Below are 18,768 nucleotides of genomic sequence, written 5' to 3' on the forward strand. Positions count from 1 at the left end.
TAAATAAAAAGGAAAAGAACTACCTAGGTACCAGTATTGATACCCATATGACATGTTTAAACGACGGACTATCTCAAGGCCAGTGCAGACCGTGTTGACATGGGGAAATGGGTCACAAAATACTAAGTGAAAGAGGCCAGCCACATAATGAAAATGTTCTAAAACAGGATTGTGGTAATGGTTGCACAACTCTGTAAATTTGCTGAGCATCACTGAATTGTACACTTAAAAATGTGGATTTTAGAGTATGGAACTTATACTTCCATACAGTTGTTTAAAAAAATAAGAAGTTGGTTACAAATTAGTATGTCGAGTATGAATCTCATTTTTGTTTGAAACACACATACACATACTATGCCAGGAAGGATATATTCCCCAGTAATAATCGAGGTCCCCCTGGGTGGCGGTGGTGGTGGTTTTCCCTCTTTTCTGAATTTCTTGCAATAAGCTTATAGAATCAGGAAAGAACACAACTATTTCAAACACACCAAATAACCTGTGGGTAAAGTATAATCTGGAATCAACTTAATATCAACATCAAACATTTCATGCCCATCTTAATTTGTGCCAGATTCTTTTTTATGATTTGCCTCAACTCATCTCTTCTGCTCTGGCATCCTATTTCACCATCTTGCCCAGAACAATGTATCTTATCTTCGGAAAAATTTACACTCCAGACAGAGCTGGAAGCAGTAGTGTTTCTACCCAGGGAAGGGGTTTCTCCCGCTCCCAGTTGGGAGCTCTTCCCTACGCAGTCTGCCATAGCTCAGACGAAAATCCCCAAGAGCCCTTTCTGCTCACATTCGGTTCCTGTAGCAATCTGGGGAGTTGATTATGCTAATGCCTATTCTCCAGGGCTTTTCAAAAATCTTTATCTTTAAATGAACTCATTTGGCTTTTTTCTTACACCATCATGTATGGTTCTCAATGTGGCCTGTGGGCCATTGGTGGTCCGTGAGAATCCTTCGGGTGGCCTCTTGAATTAACACTCAGATATGTACGTGTAGCTTTCTGGTTTTGGCTTGAAGTTAAATTTGAAATGTCACTGAATACAATCCAGATATGACCTCACTGGTCCCTCATCCAGTGCAGTGGTATTCATCATCTCAGTGAGTGTTTTGCAAGGGCAAGTGGGGCCAGGTGGGTTTGAGGCTGCTGAAGGACTCTAAGGACAGAAACATCATTCTGCGAACATACTCAGACCCAGATGCTACTTACAGGAAACTGATATGGCCAGCCATCACATTCAAAGTGGCCACGTGAAGGAAGAACTCTGAGAAAGAGGCACAGAGGACCCGTCAAATCTGAAAAACTGTCACAGGGTAATGAATTTTCCCCAAAGCTTTCAGGATCTGCACTAATTTGGCAACTCACATTGCGAGCATCACCTAACAACCGCAGAGACAGAGACTGCCAAATGTTTATGGCCAGATGCAAAGAAGAAAATGCAAAGCGTCCTGCTCCACCACAGGAGTGGCATTCTGCTACATCGTGGGGAGACTGCAGGGGAGCACATACTCCATGGACACGGACGGAGGCAGAGGCTTGCCCCTGCTCCCTCCCGTGAGACCCAGGCCTGTGGCCAGGAGCCCGTTCACGCAATTTATGTCTCAGCCTGAATCAGAGACATCACCCCAAAGGACAGGAGAGACGGGAGACAAATCCTATCAATATGGTTTATTAAATGAACAGTTCAATGTACAAAAACAGCCTACTTCTTTTCCAACAGTCAGGTTAGAAGTCGGTAACTCCCGTTCCTTCAGGGAGACCTCATTCGTGTTCATTCGGACACAGAACAAATCTCAGAAAGCCTGGCGCACCTGCCCTCAGGACAGGTCGAGAGACCCAGACAGTGGATCTGTGGAAATACATGCCCCCGGGAGCAGATGTGCAGTCTCTGAATTCCTGTCGCCTTTCTTGCAGACCGAGGAGGACAGAAGGGAGGCCAGCACCCGAGGGAAAGTTACATTCGAGTTGGTAAATCGGGGGGCGTCACCAAGGGAGAGCGTGGCTGCGCCCAGCCGGTGTGGGAAGCACAGAGCAGAGCGGAGGATGAACTTGATCGGAAGCCACGGTTCTCAGGCCAGCTCCCGGCTTCTCAATTAGCTCAGTGGCTCAGGGGCTCCAGGCGAGTTGCTTAATTTCCACCTGCTCCTCAGTCTCCTCACCTGAAAATGGGGCACCCATCCTATGGGACCGCTGTGAGAACTGATGGAGTCAAAACACATCTGGAAGAGTCTAGGAACACTGCCTAACACAGAGTAAGCTCTTCACACGTTTGCTAGGATCACTATCCGGAGAGCTTCAAGATTTGAAACAAAAGAGAAAAAGGACCCACTCTCAGATGGGGATGGCGTACAACCTGTGTTTGATGAATTCTGAAGGCTACTTGGAGCCTGAGGCGTGGCAGACTGCAGACAGCCGGGGAAATAATAACGCCCCTAACAGCTCCCAGGGTGCCCCCTGCAGCGGGTAATCTAAAAATCGCAGGCTTGTGAATGCCTCTCGCACAAAAGCAGGATGTACACAGGGACAAAAGATAACGAGCTTGCCGGGGTCTCCAGGACGGCAGGCCAGCATTGAGCGGCGAGCGTAACGGGCACTGCATCCCAGATTGCAGTCTTGACAGCTTCAATTCACTTATTCACGCACGCTTACTAAAGGTCACTGTCCTATCGCTGGTGATTTTCACCCTCTGGGAGCTTATAGTCAAAATAACGTCGACTAGAAGACGTATTTGCATCCTTTAAAAAAGGCAGTCCATCAGTCAGGAGCATTTAATAAGTGGCCTCTGTTTGCCACGCGTTTTACCAGATGCCTCAAGATGTTACACAGGCGAAGAGCATTTGCTTCTACGTTTGGAACAAAGGAGGATCAGCATCAGAGAGTGAGACCGTCAGGGGATCGCGGCGTGACAAATATAGTTTTATAAACACACATAAAATCACGCACTGAATCCTGTTTTGTCAGAATTCAATGCTGACAAATTTCCATTCTTACATTTTCCGTGCTATCACTGACCTATGTATGAATTTAAAGACACCACAATGACAACGTCAATAGTTACCACAATTTCAGGAAGGTATTACTACCCAAATGTATTCTGAGCACTCTGGAAGCACAGGGTGTCTTAGTTCCTGTTTTTTTTTTTTTTTTTTAATAGGAAAAAATACATTTGTTAATAAAAAAATTAGTTGACCTGCATATAAGCATATCATCATGCACCCACAATTAAAAGGATGAATTATTACCTATGTTTCCAATGCTTCTTGTAAAAAAAAGGAAAAGTATTATGGGAATTGTGTCTTTGAAAGAATTGTGATGAATCTAAACGCACATGAAAGACACTGACAACATTCTGTGACCGGGGAAAGGAAGGTTCTCTGTGATAATCATCGGGGTATGGCAAGAAGGGAGTCGTGGATGTAAATCCAGGTGGACAGAAATTAATTACACCCCCCCCACCAAAATGTCGGATAACATAAAGACAGAATCTATAACCAATATGTAACATGACAGAAACCAAAACCAGCACAAGAAAAATTACCTACATCTTTCTTCCTAGCCTAGGACTCTGATTTCACTGATATTCCATCAGAGAATTAGGGAAAAGAAGGTTTTTGTTTTGTTCGGTTTTCTCGGTGAGTGGCCTAGAGTCTTAAGAATTTTTGTATAATCTCGGTAGCTCCACAGGAAAAAAAAAAATCCCTCAGCAACTAATGAACACTGCTATTTGTTCTCTTATAATTCTGATTTACACCAAGTCCAATACGACTGTGCTGATTCTGGTGTTCTACTAAAGGTAAAAAATAAAATTACTTTTAGGCCATTTGCAAAATTCTATACCTTTCAATAGATTAAACCTGGCATTATTACAGCCCAAGATGTGCTTTTCATTTTCGAATGAGTAATGTAGCTCCCCTCCCTCCCCACTGCCCCTCATTTCTTTTCTTGCTTCTTTGCTTTTCTCCTTTCTTCCTTAAAGAAGACACACCTCTTTAAAGCATGGAAACATTATTGAGACTTTGGCCATCACCGCTGCTCAGGTGGGGCTGCAATTGTACATCATTAAAGCACCTGCCATTGTAGGGGGCGGGGAGGGGTCACACGTTCCCAGACAAGGGCAGCCGTCAACCCCCCCCCCACTCCCCCGGAACACTGACAAGGAAGTCCTGCTGTGAGGTGCTTCAGGAACAATCAGTCCCTGCCTGAGCATAGGAGAAACCCAGGGCTTCCGTCTAGAAAGCTCCCTTATCCTGGTTGGAATGATGTCCTGATTTTCTTTACACAAAGAATATGTGTCGGGGCGCCTGGGTGGCTCAGTCGTTGGGCGTCTGCCTTCGGCTCAGGTCATGATCCCAGGGTCCTGGGATGGGGGCCGGGCTCCCTGCTCCGCGGGAGGCCTGCTTCTCCCTCTCCCACTCCCCCTGCTTGTGTTCCCTCTCTCACTGTGTCTCTCCCTGTCAAATAAATAAATAACATCTTAAAAAAAAACCAAAAAATGAAAAACAAAAAACAAAGAATATGTGCCTTCTTGGGAGATGCCGCGAAAAGAGGTATGCTTTCAAATCACCTCAGTCTCGTGGCTCCCCCAGATCATCTCAACAGAGAGGAAGAGAGAAGTTGGCAGATCTCAGCATATGAACAGCAAACAACAAATTAATAACTATGTACTTTAATCTTCAGCATTCATAATTGCACAAAGTACCACTGATCACTTAAATAATACATGTCAGTTAATCCAGTGAAGAAACTAGCAAAGTAGAATGTTCGAAGCAATAACTCGAGCATGTTAAAACCTGTCTGTGAGTGGACATTTAACACACAAAGAGCAGAATCAGAACAGGTCTTTGAGGAGCAGTGATTTAAAATCCTTACCAACAGGCAAAGCACTATGGAGAAACACACATAAATGTATTCAACCTGCCAGATGTCTCAGCTAAATGCACAGCGATGCTAACAGGTTTGGCTACAGTGACTTTCCATATATATATATATGTGTGTATATATATATACAGTAGGTTCTAACACTCTAGGAGTGTTTGGTGATTGGAATGCAGAGTGGGAACAAAGGGGGACTACCATTACTTTCAAAGTAGAATTGAGTGGGGAAATTGAAACTCCTGACTAGTCAACTTTAAAATGGCATAAACAGAACTTTGTTACAGAGAGAGATTTTTTTTTTCCCCCCTTGGAAATGTATGTGTGTCATAAATGGCCGAAAATCTTGTCCATGCTAGGGGAAAGTTGAGTGTGGAAAAATCTGCATTTTTTAAAATCTATGCCGTAAAGAAAATAAAAAGCCAGAGCATTCTGGCATTAGCAAAAGGCTGAACTAAGTTCTCAGGCAATAAATTTATGGGGAAACATGACAGGCTCCTCATTAAAGCTATGTGTACGTTGGCTGCATTTTATACAAGATTCTTGAATCTTATGGAAAATTGGGCACGGCTTGACATCTGAACAATGTCCCTGGTTTGTTTGATTTCTAAAGCATCGGAATATGTTGCACTTTGGAAATCAAGTAGAGAAGAATAAACACACTAAAACAGAACTGGGCTGAATCTGAAAATTATTTTTCCATATGTCTCTATGAAATATTTATTACCTTTATTTCTCTTACAAACACAGCCACCCCCCACTGCCCCCCCCCCCCCCCCGCTAGAAATACTGCGGTACTTTTTCTTTTTTTGGTGGTGAGAAAACAGTCCTGGTAAGGCAAATCTTACCCGGCAGCAGGAACCACCTAAGGATAGGCAATTTTCAGTTGGCTTTTCAGAAGCTGGTTGCCATGACAAAGAGCACAATTTATTCCTTGGTCCCTTATCACAGCTACAGATCACAGACCATAAAAATTAACAAGGCTCTCTCCCTTTGCCTGATGATTTCGGAGTCCCTCATCCTTACCTGAGGTCTTTTGTTCCCCCAATTAAATGGAATGAATGTCAGTCACCTAGCAATTCAATTAATGCTGATTCAAAATTCTGGCCCAAACCAGAATCTATAATCACAACCTCCTAATCACAGCTCAGTCATGAGAATGAAAAGTAAGCAGGAAATTGCACTAATTACTCAATTAGACTAATACTGTATTTTTAAGCTAGGGCTTAAAGGGGCTGTCAGCCCTGACAAAGGACAGCAGAGCTGTCCTCACCTTGTGTGCCTGAGGTTGCCCAATTGAAGCTGCTTTTTCAAGTGGCCATAATTTCTATCCATCGAAGATGGACTGGCCCGAGCTGGGGAGTGGAAACTTACGAAGGAGAAACCGACCACCAATGAGGGGCAGGTTGGGGTGGGCAGGGAGGTGCGTCAGTGGCCCTTAACACAGGCCCGTACGGCGGCCAGGGCTTCTCTGCGAGGAGCCCTCAGGCCCCGGGGTGAAGGCAGCTGAGTGCACATCGTCACGGGGCTGGTTCCAGGAAAACATCCAGTGAGGAGGAACACTCAGGGAGCGCGAGGGTGGCTCTACCAAACCTTAAAACTGAGCACAGCTCCAGGTGCCAGCCTCCCAACTCACGACAGAGCCTGCGGCGGGCGCTGGGCAGACAGCTCCTCAGCCAGTGGGCCCACGCCTGGGGGTGGCTGAGAGGTAAGAAGCATCCACCCCCCCCACTCCCTGGACAGCTGCTGCAAAGCCCACCTGGAGAACCTTAATGAAATCAAGACCAGTGAGTGAAAAAGAAGTGGCTGGGAAGAACATACCAGATGGGGCTGAAGAATTTACAAAACGATGCAGGATATGACCCAATACAAGCTGGACCTTATTTGAAAGAAAAAGGGGCCTAAAAAATTAGACTCTTTTTTCCTACTCAGTTTCAGAAACTGAAATATTCTGTAAACAATAGGGAGGACACTAGAGCCTGTCATGCCTCTGGTTTTTGTAAAACTCCCTCCGAGCTGGATGCAGGCGAGGAGCTGGCCCCGGGCAGAGGGCAGAGGGCAGAGGGCAGAGGGCCTGTCACACAGGGCAGAGGGCAGAGGGCCTGTCACACATGGCAGGGTCTTTCCTCTGCGGCAGTTTCTGAAAATGACCAACTTGGGAACTGCTCAGGGGTTCCGAAAGGAGAAGAAGTATTTATTTGACTAAGACGGGCAAAGTTTTTACTTCCAGGGCTTGCCTTGCAGGTGGCCGCTGCTGAGCGAGCGGGGGTTTGGGGGGCCAGCAGGGCCCCCGGTGGGCAGGTTCTGACTGCTGCGGGCGCCTGGAACCTTGGAGTCTCTTCCAGCGGCGTTCACTTGGCTCAGCCGGCCTGAAGGGAGCAAGAAAGCAGGGAGCAGAGCTGCAAGAATGACTCTGGGCACAATCTGCCAAGTATACTTTTAAGTTAATGAAGTCTTAGGGTACAACCACTTTTAAGCTAATGAAGTCCTATTCAGTGTCTACTTTAGGCTAAAACCTACTCTTCATCCTTGAGATCAACTTGAAGATGGGGAAGGGGCAGGGACGAAAGGAAGCCCAGTGACCTTTTTTTGTTTTCTTCCTCTCCATTATCCCCAACCAACCTAGCCTGGCCTTCATTCCTTCTTGGTAGAAATGGGTACAGGAGGGATTAGGGGAAAGAGAAGAGAAAGTAGTGTGCTCAAGGGAAGGTTGGGCAGGGTTTCGAGGTGCCCAGAAGCCAGGGAGGGAAACAAAACCCATCAGAGAGGGAATCCTAGTGCCCAAGCCGAGCCCCTCCACTCTGCCTGAAATACGTATGTTATCTGACTCATAAATCCTTTCTCCTTCTCTGTCTATATGCAACGTCTGATTCTCCCCACAACCCGGGATCACCACCCCTTGCCTCCACCCCTCCCCACACAGCACCCTTACACTCCCCATCCCCTACAGATATTTTAAGACTCGAATATGAGATCAAACTTTTCATACGATGAGGTCATTTTCAAAGCTCTACAGAAAACGTGATCTCTAAAGGTCAAAATATCTTACTGGGATTGTCCGCAGGACCCTGATCCTCTTCCAGGTAATATTCTATCTTTTTTAAATCTTCTGGGGTAAATCTCCATTTATTCTCAGCTGGTGGGGGCGGCACTTTGGGGCTGGATCGTTTCCGGGCAGAGCCAGGAGGAAGGGCCTGCTGGCAAGAGGCTGGCAGGGAACCGGTAATCAGTCCTTCTGGGAATTTCTGAGCTAAGACTTTTAGACCTAGGTGTGGAAGAGCATCAGAAAAAGCAGCGTTAACATGGTGAGGCGAAGGCAAGACCTGGAAAGGTGGCTGCATGTCTCCTAATCTTTGGCCTTCCAGTCCGAGCCAACACAATTGTGGACGTGACATCTTAATTGCTTCACCATGAAGCAAATTACACCAGAAAATGGCGGTGGTTAGGCGGGATTCTGAGAATTCCACCAGAAATCCTTTTGCTCCAGTCTTCAGCAGTAAGGCTTTCTCACAGAGCCTGAAAGCAACAGCGTTATTTCAGGAATTAAAAACATGTGCTGATGGAGCTAACGGAAGTTTCACAGAACTCCTGACCCCTTGCAGCCAGCACGGTTCTCTCTCCTTCCAGGATTCTAAATTCTGAACGTGGACAGGAAAAGGGTGATAGGGGAGGGGTTGAAGGGTTGGGAGTCCAGATACCTGTGTTTTCAGTCCCAAGCAGAGTACAGCCCACTCACCTCCGGAAAGCATGAAGAGGTTTTCAAACCCCCGCTCGCACATGGTGGTGGCCGCCTGGCTGGCCAGCCTCTCGTCATCGTCGTACAGAATGATGACCTTGCCGTGGGCATTTTTCTAAGAGTCACAGGAGTTAAGGTTCGCCCGCACTGGAACGACTGAGAAACTCCCAGGGGACAAGGAACGGTCTAGGTTCACCTTCCTGAGCTGGTATTCTTTTTTTTATAAATGGATTATCACTGTGGTCCAAGATTATCACTACTAGCTCCACACCTTATACCCTTTAGCTCTTTTATCCTCACGGCCCTGAAAGGTCTGACAATCTCCATTTCACAGGTGAGGACATAGAAAACCTCTCTGTCCTATGTGTCCACTGCAGCCTTATTTATGACAGTAAAAAAAAGGAGACCCACCTAAAGGCCCATTTGAGAGAAAGAGTTTTTAAAAAAGTACATCATAGTATAGTATATAGTAAGATGAGGTAAGTACTGCATCAAAAATGGAGTTTACAAAGAGCTTGTGTTAGCATGGAGAAATACACTGTACTATGAACTGAGGAAAAATCAAAATACTAAATTATATCTACAGTATGATTTCTACTTTGTTAGAAAAGAATACAGAGGGCGCCTGGGTGGCTCAGTCGGTTAAGCGACTGCCTTCGGCTCAGGTCATGATCCTGGAGTCCCGGGATCGAGTCCCGCATCGGGCTCCCTGCTCGGCGGGGAGCCTGCTTCTCCCTCTGACCCTCCCCCCTCTCATGTGCTCTCTCTCTCTCATTCTCTCTGTCTCAAATAAATAAATAAAATCTTTAAAAAAAAAAAGAAAAGAAAAGAATACAGAGAAGACAACTGGAAACAAAATATGCAAAAAACATGATCAGAGTTGTTCAATTGTATGATTATCAATCTTTTTTATATTTTTCAGCGCTTAAATTATTTTCTATTTGTGTAATTTTTATGAGCCAAAAAAGAAAGTAAGATTTTAAGAAGGAAAAATTTAAAACAGAAAGAAAAAAATGTACTCTTAGGTTTTACTTGGGCAAGTTTTCTGGGGGGAAAGAAGGTCTTAGGACTAACTCTCAACAGATCACAGCCTTTAACCTAATGTTTTTTGGCCCACTGCAGGATGGCTTGGAAGCATCTGCCAAGATGGTCAGGATACTCAGCAACAGCTAAGAATCCAAATTCTAAAATATGCTAAGTAAGCTGATTAATATCAAAGGTCCTTACCCAGGTTTTTTTCCTAGGAGCATGATTCATGATAAGTTTAACTCTTACAGTCCTCAAACCACCCAACTCCTTAAAATGCAACAAAGGATACATATTCAAGAATGTCATTTGAATAAGGGTTCATCGTTCTAGACAGAGTTGCAATTGGGTAACTATAAGCTGCAAAGAGAAGAAAAAGCTTAGGATGTTTGTAGCTCTCAGTACAACTTGGCCCCAAATTCCCGGCTGGTTTAAAGTCTAAAAGCTCAAAGAACCATATTTGCAAAATCAACGAGCCATAAACCTAAATACTTTTTTGAGAGAAGAGAAAAGGACACTGAACACAACAGGAAGCTTCATGTCACCATTTCGGACATTTAGCCCCGGGCCCCAGAGCCATCCGAGAATGTCACCAGCCTGTCTCAGAGCATTATGGCAGAGCCAACTTCCAGATTCCCATGATGGATCCAGCTAACAAAAAATTTCCTCAACTGCTGACCCTGGGATGTGGCTCAAGCCTGCCTAGACTCCAGAACGGGCTCTGTTCTTGGGAGTGAGACACAAGAACGCCTTCGCTCTCTTACCTCCAATAACGTGGCACTGCTGGTAAGAATCTCTGTCTCGCACATCTAGTAGCAGGAAGGGGCAGTCGGGGTAAGGTTTGTCTTTGGTGTTGGGCTCTGCTTTCTTCACTAGCCCTTTGTCTAGATCCAGTTCCCCAACACCACTGATGACGCTGCAAGTGAAAAGTAGGTCGGCAGAAACTAGTCAGGGGTGAGTGGCTTCAAGGTCAAATGCGTTTCTTCAGAATAGCCAGAGAGGGCTCAGTGTCTTTTCAAAGGACACTTCAAAGAAAAAGGAAAATGGATATGGTGTCTCAGTTCTGCCTCTGAATGCCCGACCGTATGGATTCCCATTCTGTCACACTGGACCCTGAGGAAGGGACCCACGTGTCCATCCATACGCACCTTCAGAGAATGCATGTTAGGTCATTAGCATGGCTGAGGGGGCAGAAACCGTAGGGCACATGCCGCCTCCAGCAACAAGGGCAGCGTTCAGAGAAAGAAAGAGGCCAACAGTTAATCTAAGGGAATTGTGAGGAGTGTAAGAAAGCAGACCAAAAGGGGAAAGAATCAGGTTGGTAGGACAGGAAAAATGAAGGCTTTCTATGTACATTAGATGTAACATAAACCAACATCGATTAATATATCTCATCTACTTACACAGAGACCTAGCCGATACGTATTTTGAGGTTGAAGAGGCTTTTAGATTTGGTGGCATTCATATAATGAGACAGAGGAAACACAAGGATTAAATGAATGAGCTTCCTATTGACAGTTCTGTTTCTAAGGTCATAAAACTGGTCACCATATTAAGATTACAGACAAAATGTGGTAAAAAATATGACTCAAAGGCTTAAGAGGAGTGGCTGTTATGAACAAAATGGCAAGGAGTGAAATATCTGTAGTGGAATAAGAGGACGCCTTTCCCAGGCAACTCTGAAGACGTGTGTGCCCGACCACACACTAGTATGGCCTGATGGCTCCTCTCCCAGCGTGGCAAATCCAATCCTGCACTTAGACCCGATAAATGCTGTAACTAGATGCCACAGAGTGCACAGGAGAAGAAGAAAATCTATTTCCTATGAAACTGCATCCTCAATGGAAGTCTTATTGGTCTGTGTCGCTAATTCCAATTTTAGAGTTCTTGCGTAAAGTAGTTATAAAAAAACGAGAGCGGTACTGGGGGCACCTGGGGGGCTCAGTCGCTTAAGCGTCTGCCTTCGGCTCAGGTCATGATCTCAGGGTCCTGGGATCGAGCCCCGCATCGGGCTCCCTGCTCAGTGGGGAGCATGCTTCTCCCTCTCTCCCGCCCCTCCCCCCACTCATGCGTGGGCACGCATGCTCTCTCTCTCAGATAAATAAATAAAATCTTAAAAAAAATAACAGTGGTACTGATGATAGCAATTCCTTCCCTCGCAGAATTAGTTTCCCTGGTACAACTGTTTTGCCGGTAGAAGGGATGGTCGTGCGCCAAAAATCAGCCCCATCTTATAATCAACACCTAATATCTGCGAGAAAGCGTTGCATCATAGTCTTCGCAGAAAGAAGGACCAGTCCCGTGCAGTTTGAGAACTCACTCCAAAGGCTGCTTTCGTGCTCCTTTGCACCTGCGTTAATATCAGAGCACGGCGACTGGCACTCTATTTTTCTTCTGATTGCAGACAGGGTAATTATAAGCTGCAGCAGACAGAAAAGGGGGCAGGAGTGGGAATCAAAAGATAGTAGTTGTAAAGCTAAGTCCTAATAGCAAACCTGCATCCAGGAAGGCTGAGAAGGATGGAATTCAGGAGTGAAAATTAATGCTCTCCTATCAATATACTCTTACCTTCACTAAGATGCTGTGAAAAGAGTCAGGCGGTGGCATTCATATCAAGAGAAAGTTAGAAGGGCTGGGGTGAAAATGTGATGTGGGACTTGACTACTGCCAGTCTGTTTCTCCGGTGATTAAATCACCGAAACTGGTATCCAAAGGAGTATGAAGTAAAATGCAGGGAAAACATAGATCCGATGAGCGTACCTCTGCAGAGTAGAGCGACTGGAGTCCCCAGCTCCCGCGCTCGTTATGAACTGCATGGGGCTTGGCGACTGTTCCCCGGGGCTCCCCTTCCCGTTGGTCCTGGCACCGATTTCCCCGTCGGGCTCTGAAGTCGTCGAAGAGTCATTGTCTAAGATTTGCAGAGGGATAAATAAGTAAAGTTGACCTCCGAGTTTATTCACGGCAGTCCCACTGAAATTAGGTCAAGACAAGGAAATCCTATCACAATTATTAAATTGTCCTGGAAGTTCTACCACCTAGGACCCCAGGAGCCCCCGAGACCCTGTCAGGGGGACCCGCAAGGTCTCTTCTACTATGTTCATATTTGCACGAATGGTGCCAAAGCAATGGGGGCTAAACCTGTGAGCACCTGAGCAACAGTGGGGCAGAGGCACCGAGTTTTATTAGTGAGCTTCATATTTTTCACCAATATGTACGCGCTCGAGAAATAAATACGGCAGTCACGTTTTAAAAAAGTCCCCAATGGAGCCGTAATCATAATTCTATTAAATCTCATCTTTAAGTACACACCTTTTGAATATTCTGTGTGATGAAATAGGGAGTCCGCATATAGCAAGTCGGCTCCACCCCAAGATAGCATGGTTGTCTCAAGGCAAAGTATTAGTGTGATTAGGGCTGCTTTTGCCCTGAACACCATTTTTACTTGGAAGGAAAACTGACAGAAAAATTATAGTTACTTAGACTTGTGCATGTGGCAGACATTTTCTCAAAAATGATCTAAGCGAACTGTCATTTCAAGGAAAACAACTGATGGTATTGGTGTAAAGATTCAATTTTGACCAAAAATCAGAATTTTGGAAACCGTGTTCTCCATCAGGAGCTTGACTGCCTCCCTGTACTTAATGACTTTGCTGATAAGATAGGTGGTGAGATTAATAAATATGATTTTTTTGTGGATATTGTGTAATGAATGAAATTTGTCAATGTTTGGAAGATCTTCATAACTCCGTGAATCAATCTTTTCCAAATGACCACTGAATGATGTTATAAAATCATGCATGGGTAAGAAGATTAATTCAAAGTGCAAGACAGACCAGTGGGTTTAATGGAACAGAGTACTAAACATGCATTGATATGGTTTCAGATTCCACATTACAACTAACCTTTAAGAAGCTACCAGTCGTCAAGTTTTAGTATGGTATCAAAGATATGTATCCACAATTATCTGGAAGGGTTATTAAAAGAGTCTCCCTTTTTCAACTACAGGTCCGTGTGAGGCTAGATTTCCTTCATGTACTTCAACCCAAAGAGCATATTGCAACAGATTGAATGCAGAAGCCATGAGAATCAGCTGTCTACTATGAAATCAGACATCGAGACTTAAAAAAAAAAAAAAAAAAAAGTAAAACAATGCCATGCTCAGTAAACTTTTTGTTTTGGAAATACAGCTATTTTGCATAAAAATGTTATTTATGTTTGCAATGGGTTCAGTATCACTATTTGTAAATGAAATAGTAAATAAATATTTTTAAGTTCTCAGTTAAAATTTTTATTATCCTAAATATTAATAGGTATAATGCACATAAACCAAAATTCTTTGAGGTCCTCAATTTAAGAGTGCGGAGGGAGACTGTACCAAAAAGTCTGGGAATTTGCTATTCTAACTAGTACAATGAGAGAAGAAATAGAAATAAGAGGCTTAGTTATTAAAGAGGATACTAACATTTATTTTGCATATGATATATAATACCTAGAAACTTCAAAAGAATCCTATGAGAATAAGGGAAATAAGTATGTGGTTAGCTTAAAAAAAGAAATACTAACAAACTACTTTTCTTATATGCCAATTAGAAAGGAATATGACGAGCATCTCATTTACAGTAACAACTGCAAATATAAGATATGCTCTCCTCGAAAATAAGCCTATTAGGACATGTAAAGGGCCTGTAAAAACTTACATCCTTTATAGGTCTTATAAAAATTTTACTTAAGAGACATTAAAGACAACCCGAATGAAGACAGTGATGTACTTTCACATTCCTGACTGGGTGACTAAAAGTGAAATGATGTTAATCCTTTCCAAACTTAATTTTTAGCCCTAAACCAATCCCAACGGGATTTCTGGAAAGCTTAAAAGGATTTTAAAGATGAGAATGAAAAAAAATTTTATATATATATGTATGTACATATATATTATATATGTACATACATATTGTATATTTATATACACACAGACACACATACATACATATGGGTAATTTAGAGAATATGCCTTAGCGAATAGTAACATATATTGCAAAGGTAAATGATCAAAACAATGCTGAACCACAAACCAGAACAACAGTATATGAGAACACAGAAACAAATCCCAGAATATATATAAAAAGCTAACATAAATGTTAAAGGTAACATCACAAACCAGTGGGTAAAGGGAGAACGAGTGAATACATGGTGGTGGGATATTGTGCCAACTATCTAGAAAAATCGAATTTAGAAAACCCCCTCACATCATATACCAAAATATTAACAAAGAGATTGATGTAGGAAAACAAACAAACAAAAAACAAAACCACCAAGCAAGCTAACAGAAGAAAATATAGGTGAATAGTTTATCTTATTTTGGATTTTATGAGCCTAAGGCAATAAAAGAAAACACAACATGAAAGGCCAATAGATAAAATCTCGTAAAAATGCAAACCTTGTGTATGTCAAAAACCAACATGAAGAAAGTTAAAAGGTGAGTAACAAATTAGGAAAAATATCTCTGACCTAGATGCATGAGGAAGGGTTAATATACTTAATTCACAAAGCATTTTTTAATTAACTAGTGCTTTAATTGAAAAAAGATCCTGTGCACAAGGTAAAAATGCAAACAAGATAAAACTATTGATACAGAAAGGAAGTCCCTTCCCACTGCAGACCCGTAGGCCCTCAGGCCTCCTCTCCCAAGGGAACTACCTTCACAGATTTATGTCTTTTTCCAGAAATAAAACAACTACAGACTTTTGCATCTATTTTATTTCTTCCCCTTTTAACATATCAGGAGAATGCCACTCATACTGCTCTACACTTTGGTTTTTTGTTTTGTTGTTTTATTTTTACTTAATGATACAGCTTGAAAACTGTTCCAAATCATTAAGTAAAGCTTTTTCTCATTCATTTTCAAGGCTGTACTGGTTTCCAATGTTTAAAGATATCCTAACACACAGAGCTTTTACAAATCAGTAAAAGATGAACGTTCCATGAGGGAAAAAAACTGGGGAAGGACATGGAATGTTCTCAGAAGAAATAGGTATGACCAATAAACAGACAGATACACAAAGCTCAATTTCATGATCAGAGAGATTCAAAGGAAAATTATTAGATACCACTTTCATCTATCAAATTGGCAAACGTTTGCAAAAATGATAATTACTCAGCATTGCCTAGGATGAAGAGAAACAGGTCTTCTCACTTATTTGTTGGGAATGCAAACAGGAAGAACCATTCTGGAGATAATGTGGAATCAGCATTGAGCATCTTAAAATGGTTCCACCCTTCAACCATCTGCAGCAATTTATCTTCAGGGAATAATCAGACGCACACAAACGTTTATGTATTTACGTTAGAGTATTGTTTTATAAAATTGAAAAATTAGAAAAACCGTAATGTCCAATAGGAGAATAATTAAATTATGGTATAGCCACAGGACAGGCATTATATGACAACACAACCTTCACAATTCAGCTTTTGAAGTCCATTTAATGACATAGGATAGTATGCATGATAAAATGTTAATCTGAAACAGCACAATTCAAAAGTATACACAAAGAATACGGATTTGGGTGGGCAGTTAGGTGGGGGGAAGATAGAGCAAAATGTTAGCAGGGATTATTATTTTAATTTTCCTTATATGTATTTTTTGCAGTTTTCTAATTTTCTAGAAATACACTTTTAAGTCAGGAAAAAACAGTAAACATTACAAAAGGAGATTTTTTATTCCTTCAGAAATAGCCAATATGCATACAATCTGTTCTACAGGCATTCCTGAGTGAGTTATTATTCTGTGTAGAGCACTAGAAAAACACTAATATTACTCACACATTATGGTGTCCTACTTTATAAGAGCCTATTTGGCTGTGCAAATTCATCTCAGAAGAGAAAATTGCATGTGCCCATATGTTCCGGGTGCTGCAATTGCAATGAATTAAAGGACCAAATCCAGGTACTTATATAACCAGGTTAAAATTGGGAGTACTTCTATGAGAAGACTCAATTATCTCTGTTACAAAGAGCCCTTATTTCTCTGCCATGAGAGGTATCTGTCAAAGATAAATTCCTGTCTTTGTCAGGTGCTCTTTATCCTCCCTAACAAAAACAAGTCCAGGGAGATGACAGTTAAGTTGCACAAAACCAGGGCTCGGACTTCCTGAGAAACTTGTCTTGAAATCAGAAGTCAAAGTCCTGGCCTACATCAACCTTCACAGAACACATTTCCCTTCAGTAAACAGCCACACATTGATGGTTGAGTACCTCAGGATAAAATAAAGACCTTAACTCTATGTATTCTTTTCATGACAGTACAACTAAGGGGTTTTATTTTCGACTCGGCATTTCAGAAAGGAAACCTGGAGCTAGAAGCCTATCTTCCTAGCCCTATCTCCGACCCAGCACCCATGCCTCCCCCAGACGGCTGCCAGGCGGGATGACGCATTCCCCAAACTCGCTTGGAGCTTCTCATTCTTCGCATGCCTTTGCTCAGGTTGCAAGAACTCACCCTTAACTTGCACCTGTGAGATTCTACCCTCCTTTATGGCCCAGTTCAAAAGCTCTCAGAAAGCCTACCTCAGTTTTCTAACTGGAAAGTGCCTTTCCTTCCTCAGAACTCCCACAGCAAAGGCCCTGGTTGTTACCAGACACTCGTAGATCTGTAACCCGGGGCCATTCCTTACCGGCTGTCTCACCTTAAGCAAGTAATTTAACCTCTGAGGCTTGGGCTTCTCATCTCTAAAGTGTACCTTCTAGAGTTTTTGATAAGATTAAATAAGAACACTTGAGTGAAGTACTTAGCAATATATATTCAACAAATGATGGCTTCTCCCTAGTCCTCCATTATGAATTTCTGCCACGTTCGTGATTTTGTGCTTCTGTTATCACTCTCCTCATCCAACACGCATACGTGTGTGCACGTGTGCACATGTGGCTACCAACTCTCTGTAAGCAGAGCTGGGCGTTACTCATCTCTGTAGTCTCCTAGCACCTCATACTGAGACCTGTGCATATATAGAAGGCACTAAAAATATTTGTTGGGAAAAAAGTAATCAGTATATTAAACACATCAAAAACATTTAAAACTACAAATGTTAGAGCCAGAAAACCAGATGGCTTTTCAAAAGAAATAAGAATTAACAAAGCACCAGGTACCATTTCTCAGAGAGTAACAATCTAATTGCAAATAGATCCATCAAAGTCCCAGTTCCCTGTGAACACAACAGCAAAGGCGGACAGGGTGAGTACCTTCAGTCAAATGGTCAATCGTTTATTTGCCCCACATCCTCAATTCTCATTACCTTCTAGCCTTTGAATCTCTTCAGCTGTCACTTCCAGTGTTTGATCAGATAGGGAAGCAACTTGGATGACCTGATAGAAGAAAGAATGAAATGTATAGATGCCTGTATGTCTTTAAACAGAGGCAGTTCTGTCTTTTATAACAGACGAGGAAACATCAAAGATCTCTTGGTTTAAGGAACTGTCAGTGTCCCCCACTGGAGACTAAATCTCAGGCCTCCTCATTTTGGGAATGGTAATCATACCGCAGATGATAGTTCCAGAAAAGAAAAAGATTCATTTAAAACATCACATAATAAACTTAAAAGACCAAAAGGACAATTTAGGATAAGAAACGTGAATAAATAATCATATATATTTCAGTCTCAACACGCAGTACTTACAATGACAGAATTGAATCAACAATTCTGCATGCAATGAAGAAATAAATATAATTATGAGTATATGTATCACAACACTGTATACCTACACACAGTTTTTAAAGCACTTTTCACAGCTCAGCTCCTAAGACCCAAGATCCACCTTGAGGTACATCAATGAAACTCATGTTTGGGGGCCAGAGAGACACTTTGCCCCTAATTTTCAAATGAAAGAAGAAAGTGACTTTCCCAAAGTAACAAAATAGCCCATGGCAATCACCTGGTTTCATGGAGAAAAATGTCCAAACAATCCAGAGACCAGAATTCTAGATTCTAAATATTAAAGCATGCAAGGAAAAAAATAAAACCTAAACCATAAGTGTGATGATTTAAAGGTGGAATGTACACTTTACTTTATCAAAGAAGACTGTTCATACTACCCTTGAATGAGCACACACACCACGCATCAATCTTCCCATA

General features: G+C 42.6%; 1 protein-coding gene across 1 annotated transcript in view; it reads right to left on the reverse strand.

Annotated features, from left to right (window-relative positions):
- Positions 1 to 7,094: 7,094 nt before the first annotated feature.
- CEP41 (centrosomal protein 41) overlaps positions 7,095 to 18,768 on the reverse strand; it is a 42,446-nt gene continuing 30,772 nt past the window's right edge. The window contains exons 5-11 of the mRNA XM_021699376.2: positions 17,932 to 18,001; positions 12,404 to 12,551; positions 10,408 to 10,559; positions 9,936 to 10,003; positions 8,618 to 8,732; positions 7,931 to 8,146; positions 7,095 to 7,250 (exon numbers count right to left, since the gene is read on the reverse strand). Of these exons, the coding sequence (XP_021555051.1) occupies positions 7,102 to 7,250; positions 7,931 to 8,146; positions 8,618 to 8,732; positions 9,936 to 10,003; positions 10,408 to 10,559; positions 12,404 to 12,551; positions 17,932 to 18,001 (918 nt within the window). The 3' untranslated portion in view covers positions 7,095 to 7,101. The remainder of the gene's footprint in view (positions 7,251 to 7,930; positions 8,147 to 8,617; positions 8,733 to 9,935; positions 10,004 to 10,407; positions 10,560 to 12,403; positions 12,552 to 17,931; positions 18,002 to 18,768) is intronic.

This window comes from Neomonachus schauinslandi, chromosome 12 (assembly GCF_002201575.2).
Source record: "Neomonachus schauinslandi chromosome 12, ASM220157v2, whole genome shotgun sequence".
NCBI lineage: Eukaryota > Metazoa > Chordata > Mammalia > Carnivora > Phocidae > Neomonachus > Neomonachus schauinslandi.